Below are 20645 nucleotides of genomic sequence, written 5' to 3' on the forward strand. Positions count from 1 at the left end.
GAGGTCTCAGTTTGGCGTCCTCTAGGGTCTGGGACGCAGTCGGGGTGGGAGAAGGAGGAGAGAAGGTGGGAACTTGATTGCCCGCCCCAGCCAACACACACGCACACACACACGCACACACGCGCACGCACGCGCACACACACACACACACACACACACACACGCTCACGCTCAGGAGAGCCCAGCTACGCCTTAGGAAACATCCTGGAGGGGTCTTTCCCTGTTCCACGCATCTGCGTCCCTCCCCGCTGCCCCGCCATTCTGACGCCCTGCGGACCTAGGTGCACCGGATGGGTTCCTGAAACCTGTGGCGGAGAGGAGGGTAAACCGAGGCTGCTCCTGGTGGCCAGGATGTCCTTGGCCAGCCGCCACTCTTGTCTGAATGACCTTGGGGAAGTCTCCTGCCCCCACTCCCGACTCTCAACATAGCCCGGTAGACCGTGAAGTCAGCGAGTGGTCGTCTGCGCGCCAGGGCCTGCGACCTTGGGAAAGGTGGCAGGAAGCCTTGTCCTGGAGGACCTCCTGGGAGGGGGAGCACCCACGGTTCAAGCCTGTAACAAAGTAGCCCGCTGTCTTCCTCTGGGTCCTCCAATCACTTCCTGCGGCATGAGGATTCTAGGGGATAACCGTGTCACTGACAAGACTGAGGTCAAGAGCGCCCCTCCAGAGACGGGCAGTGGAAATGAAGAAAGGATGCGGGCTGGTCTTCCCTCACTCACTCCCCACTCACTGGATAGCATCACAGGCATTCCCAAGCCCAGTTTTACTGTCTCATAAACGGGGCAAGACCTGCCCAGCCTTCCTTCCAGGGTTGTGGATAATTTGAAATGCCCTGGTAGTGCCCCAAAGACAGCTTCTACTGGGTCCACCTGCTCTTTGCTGCCTGCAGTACCCCAAGGCCCTTACCCAATCCCATCACAGATGTGCACATACCCACCTGAACTTCTCCCCCTTCTACACACATGTGATTCCACAATACATTCACCTGTGTCACATGGACCCATCTGCTATTGAGCCCACTGGCAGGGCTTCTGTGTTGCACAACTTGAGTGGCAGCTCTGTCCATAGGCACATGTGTGCAGACTCATACACTGGTCCACGGAACACACACTGAGACTCAGACCCATGCACGCAGAGAGGTCAGTGCAGAATACTGATGTACTCCCATGTACTTGAGTGCCCCTGGACACAAGTAAATGCTGATGAACACACAGATCTCACCCAGGCCCGGCTCAGCCCCAGAGCTATTTTGGGCCAGGCCCAAGGCCAACAAGGTCAGAGGCTGCCAGCTCCCAACAGGCCCCAGCCACTGTGTCACAGGCCTCAGCCTCCCAGCCCCCACACCAGCCTAGGCTGAGTCCAAGATGCACTGGATCTCAGCCTGGCTCTGTAACAGGAGGGATCCTCCCTTCCTACCTGCTGCTTCCCTAGAGCTGAACTTTGAACTCTGGGGTTTCAGACTCCTGAAGAGAATGTCTTCAGGGTCCCCTGGCTACTGCCAAATGACTCTGCTCACAGCTTCCAACCCAGAGGCCCTAGAGGCTGGACTGGATCCCTACAGGAAACCCATAGGAGCTAAAAATAATACGCAAGGGACAAATAGGCTTCTGCAGGCCAGCATTCATACCACCATGTATAGGGGGACACTATCTTTCAGAGAAGCCAGGCTGGAGAGCTTAGGGGTCCAGAGCTCTGTTTCCCCAGACCTGATGGGCCCAATTAGGAGTGGAGCATAGGAGTATGTGTGGCCCCTCAGAAGAAGTAGAAACAGTACTGAACAGTGAGCAGAGCTCACTGGATTACAAGCTGAAAACTGAGTTTGAGGCTCCAGTTCCTGAGTGACCTTAGGTAGGACACAACCTCTCCCTGGGCTTCAATTCTCACAAGTAAACAGAGGAGAGGAGTAAAAAGGTGGGAAAAGCTTTAGCTTTCAGGATGTTCCTCTCACCATGGTGTTTAACATTGGAGAATTGGAAACACACAAGTATTCGAGAATAGGGAACTGATTGAATAAAGTATAGCTGAGGATTTGTGCTTGGTTTTAGGTTTTGTTTTTCTGCCTGCACCACATGGCATGTGGGATCTAAGTTCCTTGACTAGAGACTGAATGCGTACACCCTGCAGAGGAGGTACAGAGACCACCAGGGAATTTCCTCTACGTGGGTTTTATACAGTGTAATTTCAGACTGCCTTTAACAACGATAACGATAATGATGGTGACTTGCATTTACTGAAGGTTTGTAATGTGCGGGTGCCACGATACTGTAGTTATACCCATTTTACAGATGAAGGGTTGAGGCTTAGAGAGATTCACTAACCCACCGAAGGCTCGCAGCTGTCAATAGGAACATGACCCAGAAGTCTTCATTTTAAGCTTTAATAACTTCAGAAGTTATAAAATATAAAGCTCAAATTTATAAAAAACAATTTGAAAGTTTCATCACATATCTTCTTTAAGCTGATTTCATCGTGAACTTTGGATAACTAATTTTTGGTCATGTTTTGTCATCTTCAGAGGCAGAAAAGGAACTTCAAATAAATTTTCAAATGGGGTCTCTTGTAAGTTTATAGCTTTATACTTCTGAGGTTATTAAAGCTTAAAACTACACTAACCCTTCGGGTCCACATTGTTATTTTAAGTCCGTTTGACTCCAAAGCCTGCATGACAGTACTGACACTGTGTTTAGGGAAGGTGGAGATCTAGGATGTTGTACTGGGAACAACCTCTGGGAAAAAGGTATATTGATAAATGGCATACAGTGAGATTTCAGCTGTATTCAACAGCCTGAGGAGAGGTAGAGCCCACTTGGAGCAGTGGCCATCTCAGGGACACACATGATTGTATTCCCTTTCCGATTTCTTCATTGGGCTTTCCCTACTTTTTGGATGGAAAGAAGCAATGACACCCTTCCCTCCTGGGCTGAGCCATCCCATCAAGGCAAGCCAGATTGTACTCATCACTCCCACAATTGTTAGATCATATAGTCCTCCCATCAGCCCTGGGATGAGAGTTTTGCCCTCTCCATTCCTTAGATGAGGACGTCGAAGCAGAGAGGAGTAACGGTTTACCCAAGGCCACTGTTAGGCTCACTAACCTCAGCCCAATCCAACCAAGGCTTCTCTGACCTCATGACCCAAGGGTAACCTCCCTAGTTGGTCAAAATGGTGGGCAGAGAGCTACAGCAAGTGGTTTGGGCTTCAGTGAAGTTTCTGTTTGCTTGATGAGGGAAAAACCCGGGGAGGATGAGGTGACCCAGCCTATTCAGTCCCCAGACTTTGCCAGCCACTGTCAAGGGTCTTCTCGATGGACCCCTTGGGACAGCCATCATGGTTCACTGCTGGCTTTCCCACTTTCCTGCCTGCCCTGCATGTCCCAGCCCTGATGCCTGTAGGTATCTACAGCTGGCCCTCTCCTCTCTGCTGCAGTTTGCCTTGGTCCTTGCCCATCTACCTGGCACCACCAGGCAGGAGCCATAAAGGCTCTGTATCTACAGGGTTCCCAATTCTAACAGCAGGCCCAAGGCCCAAAGCACCGCAGCCTGCACAGGTCTCCACTGGTGTCCTTGGGGATGAGGAATGGGGGGGTCTAACACCTGGCTGCTTCTCTAGCGCTCAGCAGGGAGATTAATAAAACACAAAAGAAGGAAAGAGAGAAGGGGGAGGATGGACCATAGGAATCTCCCTGTCACAGGCCTCCCCACTTCTCTTCCAAAGTCCTCCCCAGGTCTCCACAGCTCCTCCAGTCCTCCTTGAATCCCGGGGTTGTCGAGGCTCACTCTGAGATCAGGACCAGAGTGCAGTGTGGGCCAGGTTCAGTGTGAGGTCAGGGTCATGGCTCAGACTGGAGTGAGAGTCAGAGCTCCGGCTGGGGCAGATGCTGAAGATCAATCAGAAGCAGAACATGGTCTTCCAGCCCTTTCAGGGGGAGCTCACCCTGTCCTGTGGGGCCACAGATGCTGGATCCTTCAGGAACCTTCTATCACACCCGCCGCTGGCTGCTCTGACCATATAATCCCTTTCCCCCTCCCCCTCCCCCTTGCTCTGGTGTCCAGGGTGACCAGAGCTGCCTCTGGGCAGGAAGCCAGCCCAGAAAGCCCAGGACATCCCTGAGCGCCTGTCACCATAGCAACCTGCCTGCCAAGCCATCCACCCCCCACCCCACCTGGGTCCAGTACGGGTTTTCAAATTCAGAACGTCAGACTGGGAAGGGCCTCCTAGATCAGCAGATTCCAGCCCCTCCCTTTGTCCCAAATGAATAAACTGAGGCCCGAGTTGGGAAGGGAAGGGGGAAACCTGTTGTCCAAGGACCTGACCCCAACCTGTCCCCCCTCCCACCCACTCCCGCCCAATGTCGGTCTTGGTTGGATTCGGAGAATGGGGAGTCTGGAGTGTGATCTCCGGAGGGGGGCGGGCCCTCCACCCGGAGTGATGCAGGGGCGGGGAGCCCAGGAACCGGACACCGACGATGAATAAATGATGCTCACTCGCAGCCTGCCTGCGACCAGATCGCCAGTGCCGAGCGCCGGCTGCCCAAGGGGCAGTCACCCGGCTAAGGCAGCCTGGCCGGCGTCCCTCGGCTCCCCCGACCTGCGACCTGCGGCGGAGCAGCGCGGAGCGCGCGAAGATGGCGGGGCCGCGGCGAGGCGCGGGGCTCCTCTGGGGGCTGGGCGGCGCCGCCCTGGGGGTTTGCCTCGCAGGGGTCGCTGGGCAGCTGGTGGAGGTGAGGTGGGCCGGCGCGGATGGGTTCGGGGTGGCTGTCACCGTCCAGGCAGAGCCAGGCGGTGCCTTTCTGACGGGAAGCTGGTTTTTCTTTTTCTTTTGCCCTAGGAGACCTGACTTAATGGGGAGACAGTCCATCCCAAGCGCTTCCAGGATGCAGGGAGACTCAGCCCCAGTCTTAGTGTCCTTGCTCTGATGGGCGGGCACAGCCCCCGATCTCAGGAACATTATTCTGATGGGGGAGACTCACCCTGACCTTAGGGCTTCCCAATCTGATTGGAGATACAGCCTGGCATCAGCTACTGTCTGATGGGGGACACTCAGCCCCTGTACTCTACTCTTTGGTGTCCAGAGGTGGGCAGGTGGGGGGCGGAGGCAGGGGGACGAGGACAGCCTTCGCAGAGCAGCCATGTGTTGAGTTTGACTCCACACTGCAGGGAGGGGCAGGCAGGGCAGGGCCCAGGGACTCAGGGTCTTACTTGGTCCTGATGATAACTGGGAGCTAGCAAAGGCGTCTGAGCAGAGGAGAATCAGGATGAGTCCTGGACTGGAAGCAGAATAAATTAGAAGAGGGCCTACACTCGGGAGAATTGGAAGGAGCTGCTGAGATAGTCCAGGACGAGGTGAAAAGGATGGCTGAGGGGCTGGCCAGAAAGGGAAGGGTGGGGGCCATCTGCAGCCCCCTTGGCTGGCCTCTCTGTACCCCATTCCTGCTGAGCCAGGAAGGGGAGCTGATGAGGCTGACCAGACCCAGGATTCTAGAGCAGCAAGCAAGAGGGAGAAGGCCAGAGGTAGAGCCAGGGAAGAGTGGGGTAGGAACCTGTGTAGGCAGAGGCAGAGTGGAGAGAGCAGAAGTGCACGAGATAGTCAAGCACCGCGGAGAACCCGCAAGAGGCAGGTGCTGGGCAACAGGATGGGAGAGGGAGGACAGGGCCTCATCTTTGGGGTTTGAGGGGACACACCCCTGAACTAGTGGGTCTGAGGTATGTGGGGACAGAGCCCTGCACCCCCATGCTAGTCTGTGCCTGCTGCTGACCAGGGGGTGTGATCAGAAGGCTGGTCTGGAATCAGATGTCAGCTCTGGTGTCTCTGTAAGGGAAGTCGGGCTGGCTTGAGCCCCATGGAGTGCACTTAGGCCCCTACCAGCTGTCCTGAGGCCTCAGGTGCAGAAACTGAGCTGGTCTGGGTGTAGGAGAAGCCTGACAGAGGGGGTCGACTCAGATCTGAGTCAAGGACTCTTCCCTCAGTCCCCAGGAAGACGTCTTCTCCCACTTCATCAAGGGAAATTGCATTTTGAGTCCTTCTGCCTACCATCCGCCTACAGCCTGAACAAGGGCCTGGCTTAGCCCAGGCGATCCAAGGAAGTACCAGAAAGATAAGCGGGGCTGGGGTCCATGGTACCACCCACCCTACCCACAGGCATCACCCTCCAACTAGCCTGTGAAATTCTGATGGAGACCAGGCCCCCAAGCTTCAGAGTTCAGACTCCCAGCGGTGTCCACCACAAACAGATGCCCGACTATTACCTGCTTCCCCCTACCCAGGGCCCTATCAGTGTGTCTAGAATGTGTCAGAAGTGAGCCCCTGGCTGCCCAAGCTCTGAGTCTGAGATCTTTACCATGGCCCCCAGAATCTCCCAGTCTTACAACCAGCTGGGTCAACACACTGACCCTCAGAACCATGGAACCCTGCCACTGCCCAGACCTCAGCCCTGACTCTACAGATGTGTGCCCGACCACAGGCACATGTACTCCAGCCGCATGTGCCCTGTACCCACAGTGCCCAGCCCCAATCCCACACACATGTGCCAGACCCCACGTACACGTGTCTGACCCCACAGATGGGTCCAGGCCCCTGGGATGATGCTGAGGAAGGGTGTCTCCTTGTCCATTTTACCACTCAGGTTGTGTAGGAAGCCTCTCAGAGACCCCTGGAACCATTCCACTCAAGTTACAGATGGAGAAACTGAGGACTAAAGGAAAGAAGGCTCCTACCCCAGTTCACCTTGGTTAAGAGGAGAGGGCTGGGAATCATGTACCAGTCCTGGGCACATAGACCTTCTTGGTTACCTGGGACAGGCTGCTGGTCCTCTCCATGTGTCCCCAGTATAGGCTGAGGGGTGGAGTCTATAAGGTGAAAAAGTACCTGGCTTTCGGTAGGTGCTCCATCCAGGCTTACGGACCAGGGGAAAGACTGGACAGACGGTTGAGCTATGGGTTGCCTTTCCTTTCCAGAGAGCTGGAAGAGACTCCTCTTGCCTGTCCTTCTTCGGTTAATCGAGGGGCAAGGCGTTGCACTGATGCCCCAGGGGGGTCCCCTCTCCCTCCAAGTACCCCTCCATACCCCTCAGCCAAGCTGCATGACAGAGATAGGGTCATATCCCTCTCAGCCCCCCAGGTCAGGGACAGGTCTCGCTGCTACCTTCCAGAGCAGGGCCGTGTCCCTGACCTGGGGGGCTGAGAGGGATATGACTCTATCTCCTTCCTCAGAACCCCAGGACAGGGAGGTGTGGCACTGGGAAGGTGGGAAGTGGAGCGCAGTGCTCATGATCGCTCCAGCCGTGCTTACAACTTTTGGCCTCCAGGTGTCGCTACTGCACTTCAGACAAATTAGTCCCCCCCTTTTTTTTTGGCGAGGATTCTGGCCTAGCTTTCTGGTCAGAGGAGGTGACTCAGGTAGGACAGGCAACTGCTGAGGCCACCTGGTGGGGATCCTGGTCAAGTAAGAGAGTCATGAAGCCCTGACTGCTGTTCCACACCCTATCCCACACCAGGGGCCCATGAGAAAAAAATACCACGGGGCAGTACAGGACTCGCGTTGTCTCTGGCCTTGGTCCTGAGACCCCATCTGCCTGTGTGGGGCCCAGGCCTGGGGCAGGAGAGAAAGGGCCTTGAACCTGACTAAACAAACCATCCACATTTGCCCCTTGGGTTCGGTTTCCCCAAGCACTAACTACCCTCACACTCCCAAGTTCCCAGCTCCATGGTTCTGGGTTCTGCCGTCTTCTCTTGCTCTAAGGCTGGAACGTCCCAAGGTCTAAGGCATTGGTTATGAATGTCTAAGACCCTTGATCCTGGGAGATTCTGAAATGCTCAGACTTAGTGAGTCCTCGCTGAGACCTGGGCCTCTCTCAGTCCAGTCCCAGCCCCTGGCTTCTGCCTGTCTCACTCTGCTCTCTCCCGACCCACAGCCCAGCACAGCCCCGCCCAAGCCCAAGCCGCCCCCGCTGACCAAGGAGACAGTGGTGTTCTGGGACATGCGTCTGTGGCACGTGGTGGGCATCTTCTCGCTTTTCGTGCTGTCCATCAGTAAGTAGCAGCTGCCCCCTCTACTACCCCCTGCCATGCCACACCACAGTGGGAGCACAGCACCCCGTTACCCCCCAGCACCACCCCCCAGGGGCTCAGAGCAGCAATTCCGGGCAGTGCAAGTGGGCCCGGTGCCCACAGGAGGCCCTCTGTGGTTTCTGGCACCTCTTAATCTACACAAAGTCCCTGTGGAGGGCTGACAGGCTGGTGGTGACCTGAAGTATTCTGCCCGACGGGGGATGCAGCCACATGGCAATTATGGTAATTACAGGGGACTCCACTGAACCAGGACGAAGACGTGTCATTTTTCCCTATCGCTGGCCTCCTCATGCTTTTCCTGCAGCTTGGCCAGCTTAAAACACCCACACCCAGGGCCCCAACAAGGCCACCCTTGGCTGCAGCTCAGCACCAGAGCTCCCCAGACGCCCAGCAGATGTGTCTCCCAGGCTGCAAACCCAGCATTGTTAAATACCATTTCCTTGGAATGATTCACACCCACCTCAGTTAAAAACAGGAGACCCCTGCCCTCGCCCTTCCTCTCTTGGATCTGGGAGTTGCTTTATGCGAAGTTGCAACAGAAGCCAGTTTGGGATGCTCCTCTCAGTTGTCTTTCCAGAGTTGGGGTCTGGAGTTGAGAAAAGTGGGGCTGAGAAATGCCGAATGGATGGGAGAGGCCACCAGGGTACAAAGAGGTTCCCACAGACCATAGGGAGGAGGGGGGCGCAGGCAGTAAAGGGAAAGAACACACTCCCCTAGTAAAGGCTTCGTGGAGGAGGGGTCCTCTAAGCTGTAGATGGATAGGATGGGTGACGGTTTGTGTCAGGCAGCTAGCAACGCATTCTGGAGAGAGGTACAGTGGGGGTGGACGTGGGAGAAGACGGCCTCCTCACAGGTCTCAGATAACCCCTCTAAGACGGTTTCTGAGTGCACCCTGGCTCCGGGGCTACAAGGGCATTTAAGTTCTAGCAGGAGCTATCCTGGGATGAGGTTCCCCAGAGGGCAGGGCTGACCACAAGGGCCCACCCAGATGTAGAGGCTCCAAGGGAGACAAAGACATCAATTTTGCCTGTGCTTCTCCTAGCACCAGAAGTGCCCTTCCACCCCACCCCTCACCCCCACTCTCCTCACAGCTAGAGTGGGAGAGCTTCCCTGGTGGCTCAGACGGTAAAGAATCTGCCTGCAATGCGAGAGACCTGGGTTCGATCCCTGGGTTGGGAAGATCCCCTGGAGAAGGGAACGGCTGCCCACTCCAGTATCCTGGCCTGGAGAAGTCCATGGACGGAGGAGCCTCGCAGGCTACAGTCCATGGGGTCGCAAAGAGTCAGACACGACTGAGCAACTTTCACAGGGTGGGAGGAGGAGGTGAGCAAGAGGCTGCCTTCTATTCTAGCCAAGGCTGATATCAGTCAGGCTTCTGAGTGGAGGCCCCACGGACAGACAGATGTGGCTGCAGCCCCAGCCAGGTGTTTAGAGAGTGGAGCAACCCCGAAGTACCAAGAAGCAGGTTTAGGGGAGGTAATCTGCCTGCAGGAACACAGGAGCAGTCCAAAGTCCAACAGGTCCAAAGAGCAGCTCAGGGGGACCCCGAGGAGCAGGGTTGAGGGCACCATGGGGCCTCAAGACACACAGTGGTTTCTCCCGGGCTCTGCTTGGCCCAAGATGGTGGAAGTGCCTAGGGCCACATAGGAAAGCTGCAGTGTCAGGCCCAAAGAGGCACTTGGACCTCAACTACACAGACTGACTTCTATTCCTAGCCCTATTTCCTGAAAAAGGTAAGGGATAGTCCCAAAGGCCTCTGAGTAACAAGTCAGCACTTGTTACCTTCTATGCAGGGCTCTAGGAGTTGGAGACCCTGGGTCCTGGGGAGGAAACATTTTTCCCACTTCTCTGTCTGCTTGGACCTCGGTGGTACAGCTGTTAGTGGAGCATCATCCCCACAACCTTATGGATAGGATGGAGTTGGATGGGTTGCCTCTTTAGTTCCCTGCCAGCCTGGGGACTCCTATCCCCAGCCTCTTCCTGGGCTTGGAACTCCATCCAAGAAACTTCGTTTCTCTACTCTGAAGAGAAGTAAGCAGGCCAGGCTGGGTGGGACAGGTCCGGAGTGAGGGGCAGGGCCTCCATCCTGCTCTGAGGGACTGGGACCAGCCTTTACTGAGAGCCCAGGCATGGTCCTGAGAAGGTACCTGATGGGGTAACTAGAAGAGGTGCTTCAAGCCAGTAGGGTGGGGGTGGGGGACCAACCCTGGACCTCTGGCATACAGGAGTCTGGAGGTGACCAGAGGCCAGCTCTTTGGGTAAGAAAGGCCTACTGTCTTCCCAGGTCCATCCCTGGGCAGCAGTGCACAGTCAGACCTACTATTAGGGCCCTCACATGACTGTCCCCCACCATATGTTCCTGGATGCTATTGACACCCTGTCCATTCATTCAGGAGTCCTGTCCGAGTCGCAAAAGCTTTGAAACCATCTCATTCATTTTTTCTTTCATTCTGTGAGTCTGAGGAAGACTCAATGGGGCCATAATACTGGCCGAGGAGGTTGCACAAGATGACCCCAAAGGGTGCTCCTGCCCAGGCCACATAGGTCTGATCTATCTTCCCCAAAAAGAGGCCTGGCCTGTCCTGCCTGGCCCTCCTGCCTCTAGGAGTCTGCCAGGAAGTTATGTCTGGTCATCTGATTTATAATAGGAAGCAGCTCTGTCCCCTCCCCCTGAGGCTGGGGCCAAGGTGGTCAGACTGGGGGCCTTAGAAAAATAAACTCAGTCCAGCCGGGTCCTGGCAGCCCTGCCCTGCCCGTCCTGGACAGGCCAGCTCCATGCCTTGGCCCAGCTTGCGTGGGCACAGCCGCCCTGAGCCAGAAAACCACTCCTGGAATAACTCTGTCTGAGGTGAACGCCCCAGGGCAAGGTCTGTGTCCTCCTGCAGGCTCTCACAGCCAGGAGGAGCCCCGGCTTGTCCTCAGGGAGGTTGAGGAGGATGCAGCCTGTCCTCTGGGGTCTGAGGTCCTCTCAAGAGCCTGGGGAGGAAAACCTAGGATGAACCAGGAGCCCAGCGGCCTGGGCTGCAAGTACAGGACACCCTCCAGGAGGCTGTAGCTTGAATCATGGTGTAGCCTACTTCTTACCCTCCAGGACCTCTCAATCTAGTTAGAGAGACCCTCCCCTGCCCAACAAGCCAGGATCACTGACATAATATATGGGACCAGTGAAAAATGAAAATATGAGATCCCTGTCCAAAGATTATTAAGAATTTCAAGAAAGTGACAGCAGAGTATTACACCAAGCACAAGGCCTTTCTGCGAATAGGCCTCCTACCTAAAGCCAGCCCTGCTCAGGAAAGACATTTTGAAAATCTCAGAGCCCACAGGGGTTTTGTCAAAATGTGGAACCTCCTGAAAGAGACTCTTGGGTGAGACACACATAGATAGATGGAGACAGGCCTGGAATTCAGGTGCTATTCCTGGGGTGTCTGAGCTCTGGCCCTTGCCAAGCCTGCTCTGTCCTCCCTGTAGTTATCACTCTTTGCTGTGTCTTCAACTGTCGCGTGCCACGGACCCGGAAGGAGATTGAAGCCCGGTATCTGCAGCGAAAGGCAGCCAAGATGTACACAGATAAACTGGAGACTGTGCCGCCCCTCAACGAGCTCACAGAAATCCCTGGAGGTGAGCAGGCCTGACCCCCAGTCCCGCCAACCCCTAAGCCTGCCAGACTGGCCATTTCCTTGATCCTTCCACCCAGAATGCCCTGTTCCTCCCCTCCACCTGGTTCAGGAAGGGGACTCATCCCTGTTTCTGGAGACCAGAGCAAAGAAATGGGTCAGAGTGAGGCAGGGAAAACAAGAAGCTATTTTGCAGGTAGGAGTGCTTTGGAAGGAAAAAGGAATGAAGGGTGGGACTGGGAGGCTCTGGTGTGGGTCCTAGGACTCTTTCACTCCCGTTGAACCCTTTTCCTTCTATTCCACAGAGGAGAAGAAGAAGAAGAAGAAGGACAGTGTGGATACAGTGGCCATCAAGGTAGAGGAGGATGAGAAGAATGAGGCCAAGAAGAAGAAAGGAGAGAAATGAGGAGAGCTTTCTGGAGGTGGCGGCTGGGGCTGGCCAGTCCTGGGGCTCATGGTCCTGCCAGAGTCCAGACATCTTAGACTCCAAGCTCACACATGGACCCAGGAGGTTGCAGAGAGCCCTCGCCCTGTAGAGAGGGAGTTGCAGGGGCCAGGACCCTGTCCTAGAGCCTATAGGAGCAAGGACAAAACTGTACCAGGTGTGCCACCTCCTGGCCTGGACGCCAACTCCCTTCACCCCGTCACATGGGGCTCAGCAGAGGTGGTCTGTAGACCCTGTCCCTCTATAGATCCAAAGTGGCCTCTACCCACCCAGACATGCCTCTGTCTCCTCTTCTGCCAGGAACAGCTGTGGCTAAGGGGTGACGGGATGTGGGTTTTCTCCTGGAAGGGGATGGCTGGCCTGGATGGGCCAATGTGAGGCCACACCAGGCTGCCCACAGGAGGGAGAGGGTCACTGGAGGAAGCAGGGGCAGCAGGAGGCTCTCAGACTTGGCTGGATAGCAGCCCTGCTGGTGAGGGGCTACCCCAAGCCTGGCATGGGTTCTGGCCCAGAGCAGCGAGCAGAGAAGGACCAGAGGCAGAACCCCCAGCCCAGCAGATACCAAGCTCCAGGCAGTGGACATACTTGTCTTACTTACTGTCACGTAACTGAGGCTGCTGGAGCGCCTAGCACGAGGCCCAAGGGCTCAGGACTGGGGGCTCCAGGGGTGCAAAAGGCTGAGGCCAGTGGACCAGAGAGAGAAGAGAAGACAGCTGGCACCTGGGACCCAACTTGGGAATCCAGGGAATATTTGAGAACCCAATGGGGACTTGAGGCTGTTCTGGGGCCCTTTCTAGGCTTAGCTGTGGTGGGAGGGCCCCAGGAGACCACCACAGGGGGCAGTTAGGGATGGAGGTAGCAGCCAACCTTCCACCTGCTGAATATAAGAGCACAGCTTCCTCTTCTGTTCTCAACCATGATTCCTGAAACAGCACTGCTGACCCGAAGGTGAAGGCTCAAACTTGACCTGTGGACTGGATCCCTGGGGAGGGGACATGCAGAGAGGGTATCTAGATGGCAGCAAACATCGCCTGAAGAACTCGGACCTGGGGGCTGGAGACTTAGGAGATACTGGAGGTTTCCGAGCTGGGGAGAGCTGCTGGAAAAGCTCACGCTGCCTCTGCAGCCTGCAGAGATTTGTAAATAAAGCTGAGTGCCTTCTCATACCCGAGCGACCTGAGATGACTGCTCAGGTACCCCGTCCCTGGAGCATTTACGTGGAGGGCGATACAGTGATCAGTGATAGGCAGTGAAGGCCAGGCTGTTGTTCCCTTTCCTGACTTTTTTCTGTTCTGAATTCAGATGAGCTGGAGGAAGAGGTGGTGGGCCGAGGGGCAGAGGGTCAGCTGTGGCCGGTGGGGCTCAGCCCTGAGGCAGGGCATCAGGACCAAGAAGGAAGCTGCCTGCTCTGTGCTTGCCTCTGCTCCACTTCCTGGTGTCAATAGATGGGTGCTTGAGACACAGAGGAGTCAAGCCTGGATTCCAGCCTGGACCCAAATCATTATTACACGAGGCAAGGGAACCAGGCTGACATGGGGGAAGGAGCACGGGGTCTTAGAGCCACGGCGGGGGGCGGGGCAGAGATTACAGAAGGCCCTGCTGTGCAAGCTGAGTACTCACTGGGCCACCATGTGGAAACCCTGGCTCTGCCCAGGGGTCCAGCCTGTGGGCGTCTCATACATACGGTTTTGGCAAAGACCATTCTACCGATACAAGCCAGAACCCTTCTGTTGGCTTCACAGCAGAGGCCCAGGGAAGCGGGGGCCACTAGAAGTCAGAGAAGCAGCTGGCAATGCCTGGGGTAAGTCCAGGCCCGGGCCACATCTCCCCTACCAGCTGCTTCCCTGACCTCTGACTTGGGTCTCCACTACCCATTTAAGGACAGGCATATCTGCTAATCATGGGGATAATGTCTGATCCCAGTGGGCATCTGCCCCAAGTCCAGGCAGGGGACAGGGTTGGAAGGTCAAAGTTAACTACAGTGCTTCAGGGCAATGACAGAGTATGTTCCAGCCACAGGCCAGAAGATGGGTCAAAGTCAAGGAGAACACACTCACCTCCACGGCCCAGAGCTGCAACCTTAGGCCCAGCCTCACACTGGGTCCTGGCAGCCCCAGAATGAGCCTGGGCAGTACATTCTAGGCCCTGAATCATCTCACCCCAGTATCATCCCCACACATTCCCTCCACCTTCTGCGGGAGCCACCCCGAGCCTGCGGATGGAGCTGGGGCTCTGCACTTTGCAGTATCAACTGCCGGAAGCCACCCATCCCACCCCTTCCCTGTTCTCTCATCTCCCACTGCAGCAGGCCCAGGAAGGAGGAGGCATGGGGAAGAGAGCCATTTAATTGAACATCGAGTCTCTCCCCTGCCTGTGAGGGCTGAGAACTGCACCTGCAGCCTTCTAGACAAGAGGGTGAGGAGGGGCCTGGGCAAGAGAGGGCAGACCCAGGGACAGCAGAGCATCAGAGGGCAGCAAGGAAGCTGAGGAGCATCAGGAGTGCCAGGAGCAGGGCCCGGGATGGGGCTGGCAGAGTCTGCCCGCTGATGCGGTCCCAGATCCACTGTTGGTAGGAGGAGATGTGGATGTAGATAGGCGGAGCCTCGCTCTTCTTGCAGCCTGGGCCCCAGCTCACCACTCCCACCAGGTGCCATATGTTCTGCACAGGACAGGCCAAGGGCTCCCCACTTATCTCCTGTGGGGAGGGGTGGAGAACAAAAGGGAGGCCACATGTGGTCCAAAGGAGACTTGATCCAGCTCGGGAACAAGCAGGGTGCCCTCACCAAACCTTCTGCGCAGCCTCCAAGTGTCTTATAGCTGAGAGGTACCTTTGAAGTCCTGACCCAGGAGACCTTCCTTAAAAGGCTCCACCTTCCATCTCTCTCCATCCCCCATCTCTTTAACATCCACCTTCCATCTTCCCACCCTTCCCGTCCTCCTGCATCTCCAACCTCCATCCCCACTCCCCATCTCTCTCTCCCCAACTCTCATCTCATTCCCCCCAATCTCCATTCCCTGTCAAATTTCCCCCTCCTTCATCTTCCTCCTCACTTACCCCTGCTCATCCCTGGCCCCTCTCTCCTCCCCACATGTCCTGCCTCTGCTGTGCCCCTCACCCCAATTCTGGCCAGGTGCCCTTGGAGGCAAATGAGCAAGGGCGAGAGATGCTCACGTAGCAGAATTTTTCCCTGTCGACGTCCTTTGCACAAATCATCTGGGAGTTGATGATCTGAATCAGAGAGGGGATTTTGGAGAACCTGCGGTAGAGGCTGTCACACTCTGTGCTGTTCAGGATGGTGACTTCCTTCTCCTGGATGGTTCGAAATTGGGGCCACTGACCTGTGGGACAGGGGCCCCCCCATTCAGGCTTGGCTGTTTAGCTCGTGCCCACAGCCACTGGCCTCATGCCCATCCTCCCTTTGTTCCTTGCCACACAGCAGCCCTGGAGATCTCTCCAGGATTAGCCCACCTACCACTCCAGACGCTTCCCAAAAGCCCCTCAGTATAGAGACCCTGGAGCAGTTTACCCAAAATATGGCTTTGCTGGGCCTGATCTCACATCTGGCAGAGTCCAATCCATCAAGTCCATTCTGATCTCGGCATTTTGACTTTTGCATTCCATCTATCCCCGAAGCCTACCAAGTCTATCTGAGGTCCAAATCCTGCCTTTTCTTCAAGCTTTCCTCAAAGGCCTCTTCCTCCCCTGAGCTCCCCCAGACTCGCCTCTGTGGTTCCAGGAACTCCTCACTCCCCTCCCCAGTCTCACAAGTGTGTGTCTGTCCCTAAGTCTGAGCTTCCGGGGGACAGGTGACTTCCAACCGTTCCCAACTATTCACCAGACAGGCCATGGCAGGGATGACAAAAAGCCACCCCACCTGGGCTGGAGATCCTGGGTGCTTTCAGGCATGCTGGCTCTATGAGACCACAGGGAAGAACACTTCTCTTGTGGGAAAGGGACAGGGGTTCCCTGAAGAGGATGGACATTTCTGGGCTAAGGAAAGGGGCCCTTGGATGGCCCTGGGACAACACTCCTGCTCATTGGGCTCCTAAACTGGGATGATAAGGGATTGAGGGCCACTGCTGGGGTAGGGGGAGACATGGGGAACCCTCGGTGACTCCCAGCTTCCGGGTGCAGACTGCCCTTAGCCAGATGCATGGGTCTTCTGGGGACCCTATTACAGACACAGACCCCTTGTCCTCTCGCCTTGCCTGTTCTGCTTCAAAACATGATGCCGTAGGATTGTGTGCAGATAGCAAGATATCACTCTGTGCCCACTATGCCTTCAAGGATGGCCTGTTTACATACCCTGACCTGGGCCTGAGGGTTTCGAGGGCAATCTGGGTCCCCTAGATACATTCACTGCTGAAACCCTCAAAGGGAAAAAGAGATAAGAGTCTGACAGGAGAGGGGTGGTGGGCTCCCTGGGGAAGGCGTCTCAGAAATGCCTGTCCACGGTAGACCCTGGCCTGCACCCAGGTTCTATCCCGCACCATCCACCCTGCTGGGGGTAGGAAGGTTCCAACTCACCATCAACCCTGGGGAGTCCCCAGCCTGTCACAGTGCAGAGCGAGTAGTCCTTCACCGAATAGTCCAAGCCAGGCAGGCAGATGGGCCAGACATACTTGCTGTACTGCAGTGGCCGATCCAGGTTGAGGAGGGCAATGTCGTTGGCCCGGCCAACCCAGGACCAGTAGCGACTGGCTCGATGACGGCTGTGCACGATGACCTCTTTTGCCAGGATGTCGATGGAAGTCTTCGTTATCCGGTCAATCCACGGACTCCCCGCCCGTACTGAATAGGTAACGTCACTCCTAGGGGAAGGGCAAGGGGAGTCCTCCATTAGTCCCAGGAACCCCACACCAGCCTGCACCCCGCTAAACTCCACCGCACTGTTGTACTCTGAGCAAATCCAGGCAAGCCACCCACCTGCTTCGAGTCCCCGAGCCCACTTCTCAGGGCAGGTGTGAATGGGGCCCTGCACACACAGACACCGTGTGGTCAGTCCTGACAACAACCCTTCAGTTTATGGAGAGGGAAACTGACTCAAGTGACTGACTCAAGGCTACACAGCTAGCAAGTGGTGGAGGTGGGATGTGGACCCAGTTTTCTCTGGTTCCAAACTTTAGACTCTGTCCAGTAACCCATGCTGGGTCCCAGGAGTGACAGAGGCCTTGTGCAATCATCCAACCCTCCCTCTAGCTTTCTTTCTCAGTGTGTCCTTTAGGCGTGGAAATCACTTCTCCTCTGGCCAGCCCTCATGGCCAGATGTGACCCTCGGGTCGCCCCCTGGCTCCAGACCACAGGCACGCCTGCTCTCTTGTCCCCACACTGACCAGACTGTGAGCATCTATATTCTTGTCTGTCTTCCCCAGCAACCTGACAGGAGTGGGGCAGCCCTCTTCAGCTACCAGTGCCCAGGCCAGGGCCTGGCTTCAAAGACTGTCAAGGCTACTGGTTGAAGGAAGGAAGGAATAAGTGAAACGAAGGGTATGGAACAGAAGAATTAGAATCTTCTTTCTGTGCACAGGAGGAAGACCTAGACAGTGCTTTGCAAGTCTTCGTTTCCTATCTGTGGAATGACTGCACAGGACTAGGGCATCAGATGAGGGGAGCAAGCCTCCAGTTCCTAGGAAGGAATCTACAGGACTCAGCTCCACCCTGCTAGGAGCTGGGGTGAGGCTGGGATTATGGGGTTCAGCCACTGATGGGCCAGCCGGCAGAATGACTGAAGCCCCGGTGGCTCCACATGACTTTCCACCCGTCTGTCTAGGCCCCGACTCACTCGGTCGTGCAGTGGGCTGCAGTCAGCACCCACTCGGAGGCAATGAGGGTTCCTGCACAGATGTGTGTGCCATTGGCCCGCACACTGACCATCCACGGCCACCGCCGAGCCATGGACTCCGGATCCCTGAGGGTGGGGTCCCGTTCATAGGAGAAGCCGCAGGCTGAGGAGGGAAGTACAAGGAGCTTGATAAGGAGTGGACCTTTCCAGCTGCATCTCACAGCTCTCCCTCTCCCTCTCCTCAGCCTGAGCTCCCACCACTCTAGCTGGCCTGCACCCATCCAACGATTCTCCTTCTTCATTGGTCATCAAATAATGGTGTTGTTCACATGAGGATTGGGGTCTCCAGCCTTAGAAGGGCCTCAGCATCCCCCAGGCATCCCTCACGTCAGGTCCCAGGGCTGACCAGTCTGGGCATCACTGGCTCCTTTGTCCTGGTCAAGCAGGCCTCAGCTCTGGCTAGGCTAGGCCCTTCACAATTCATCTGTGTTTCCATCTGGTTCCCCTACTTCAACCAAAAAGACCCTTTCCTCCTTCTCTAGGACCCTCCTCCTGTGATTCAGTGAGAGAAAAGCAGATGACCTAAGAGAAAAATGAGCACTGTGCATGAACGCGCACACATCTGAGGATAAAACCCCAACAGCTCTTCAGCCCCATTAGTTCTCAGGGGAGCATGGACTTAAATCACAGTGACGTTCTGCTCACCGTCACCTGCCAGGCAAAACTAAATGTCCCTGATGCTAGGAGTTGGTGAGGATCACAGCCCCAGACTGCTCACTCACTGCTCAAGGGAAGCTCAACGGGTACAGCCACTTTGGAAAAGCTTTTATGGAAAAATTCTTTCAACTGAAGAGGCACGTATCCAACACCACAGCAGACCCACTCCTAGGTGTTCCAAATGGACTAGTAGATTGTGAGATCAATGTAAGTAGGCCATCACCAGCAGCTGTAAAGGCTAACACAAGAGAGGGAACGGCAGCATGCACCGCGGAGTGCTGCGGGGTCCTCAGTGTGAGACTTCCCATGACACTTAAATTCTGAGCAATGAGTTCCAGGATGAGAAGTATTCCTTATGTGAGTCTTACTTCAACCAGCTTGGAAGGCACTGCTAGAGAGAACACTTATGGATGTGCCCCCAAACACACAAGGGAAGGCTCCCTGAAAGCGGTGCTGGAGACCCCCAGAGGCCTTGGCTGGGAGCTTGGATCAGGGCCTGGGCCCGATGGAGAGATGCTGTCCCCACCGGCCATTCAGGAAGGCAGGATGTACAGCACGCCCCAGGCTCCCCCGACCTTCCTTGCCTCCTACCTCAGCAGCATGGGAGGTTCCACCAATAGGTGCTCAGTAAGCACTAGTGAAAGGAAGGTCTCCTCTCTCTCCCTGCCCCTTCTTCCTCTGCCCCTTAAGGTCCTCGAGGCTGCTTGGGCGCCTCCTCCCGCAGGGAGGCCACAGTACTCACGGGGAAGGAACTCGTTGTGGGAGGCTTTAGAAGTAGCGTACTGCGAGATACTGGGCGGCGGGCTACCACCGGTGACCTGCCGAGGGAAGCGACGTCTGCCCGAGGGACAGGTGGCACTGGGGGCACATGGAGCATCAAGGTCTGCGGGGACATCCGTGGACAGTGCCCCCAGGGTGTCGCCAGCGCCCAAGCAACCTGTGGAAGGAGGCAGAGAATCAGAAGTGGAGGCCAGATCTGAGGGGGTCGGGGGATGGGCGGGGGCGGGCCTTACCCAGGGGCCGCAGCAGCAGCAGCAGGAGCCCGGCGGAGGCAAGGGCCAGGGCCAGGGTAGACGTCCCAGGGCGTGGGGGGCCACGCCTGCCGGCCGGCAGCTCACACCAAAACTCCATCTGCGGGAAACAGCGACTGTGCCGCGGTGCTCTTCTCGCTACAGCGCTCCCAGGACCCGCCCCACGAAGGCGCCCCCCATTGGCGGCCGGTGACGGCTCTCTGTGGTGTGGTGGGCGCGGGCATCCGCGGCCTCGCGGGCGCCCCCCAGTGGCCTCCTGCCATGGTGCTTCTGATGTCCCAGTCACCCTCTGGCTTGCAGGTGGCTCAGGACTGCCTGGCTTCTGGCCACGCCTCTGCCCTCCTGGGAGCACGTCACTCCCAGGCGGTCTGGCCCAGCAGTTTCCTGGACTCCCTTAACCTCACCTCGTCCAGTTTCTGCACCTCCTCTGGCATCCCACTCCCATCCCTACCTGGTGAGATGGAGGCCCAACCCCTGGGGCTGGCATCCGGGATTTCCAAGCGGTCCCATCTGCCCCCCCAGTCTGGTAACTACAGTGGGGCCTTGCCCCAGGGTACTGAAATTAAGCAGATTGAAATGTTTTCAATAACGATTTTTCAAGAGTGCATAGTTTTAAGCATTGTTCCCCACCCTCCCACCCTCAACTTCCATTCAGCAAATGCCCTTCCCTTACAGATCCATCCTCTTAGAAAGATAGCACAGGTGAGGTTTCCATAGACAGTAAAAGAGTGATGGTAACCAATGGGCTCTTCTCGGTACACTGGAAGTCGGGGAACATTTTGATGGCTCAGTGACACACAAGGATAATACAGTTAAAAGGTAGTCTGGGGACATCCTATGAATTTTGATTCAAAGCTGTTGGAAAATTCTAGCCCAATAAAAGGTGGAAGTTAAATCAGACTAGAACAATTTAACTGTTGCCAAGGCCTGCTCTCTTGGGACAAACAATAGGGCTGGCCATTCAGTACTTCAGTCTCCAGCAAACC

The 20645-nt window shown here is 56.0% G+C and overlaps 2 protein-coding genes across 2 annotated transcripts; one reads left to right on the forward strand and one right to left on the reverse strand.

The window, feature by feature from the left end:
• The first annotated feature begins 4270 nt into the window (after positions 1–4270).
• Positions 4271–13294, forward strand: TMIE (transmembrane inner ear). The gene is made up of 4 exons (XM_027523285.1): positions 4271–4720; positions 7910–8027; positions 11538–11687; positions 11989–13294. Exons 1-4 carry the CDS (start codon positions 4625–4627, stop codon positions 12087–12089), a joined length of 465 nt encoding a protein of 154 aa, XP_027379086.1. The 5' UTR covers positions 4271–4624; the 3' UTR covers positions 12090–13294.
• Positions 13295–14453: 1159 nt separating this feature from the next.
• Positions 14454–19973, reverse strand: PRSS50 (serine protease 50). Its single transcript, XM_027523182.1, has 6 exons — positions 19642–19973; positions 19371–19565; positions 17912–18074; positions 16657–16940; positions 15301–15467; positions 14454–14823 (listed from the first exon to the last, which is right to left on the reverse strand). The coding sequence occupies exons 1-6, from the start codon at positions 19757–19759 to the stop codon at positions 14593–14595; spliced, it is 1158 nt and encodes a 385-aa protein (XP_027378983.1). The 5' UTR covers positions 19760–19973; the 3' UTR covers positions 14454–14592.
• Positions 19974–20645: the final 672 nt, after the last annotated feature.

The sequence above is a fragment of the Bos indicus x Bos taurus genome, chromosome 22 (genome assembly GCF_003369695.1).
Source record: "Bos indicus x Bos taurus breed Angus x Brahman F1 hybrid chromosome 22, Bos_hybrid_MaternalHap_v2.0, whole genome shotgun sequence".
Lineage (NCBI taxonomy): Eukaryota > Metazoa > Chordata > Mammalia > Artiodactyla > Bovidae > Bos > Bos indicus x Bos taurus.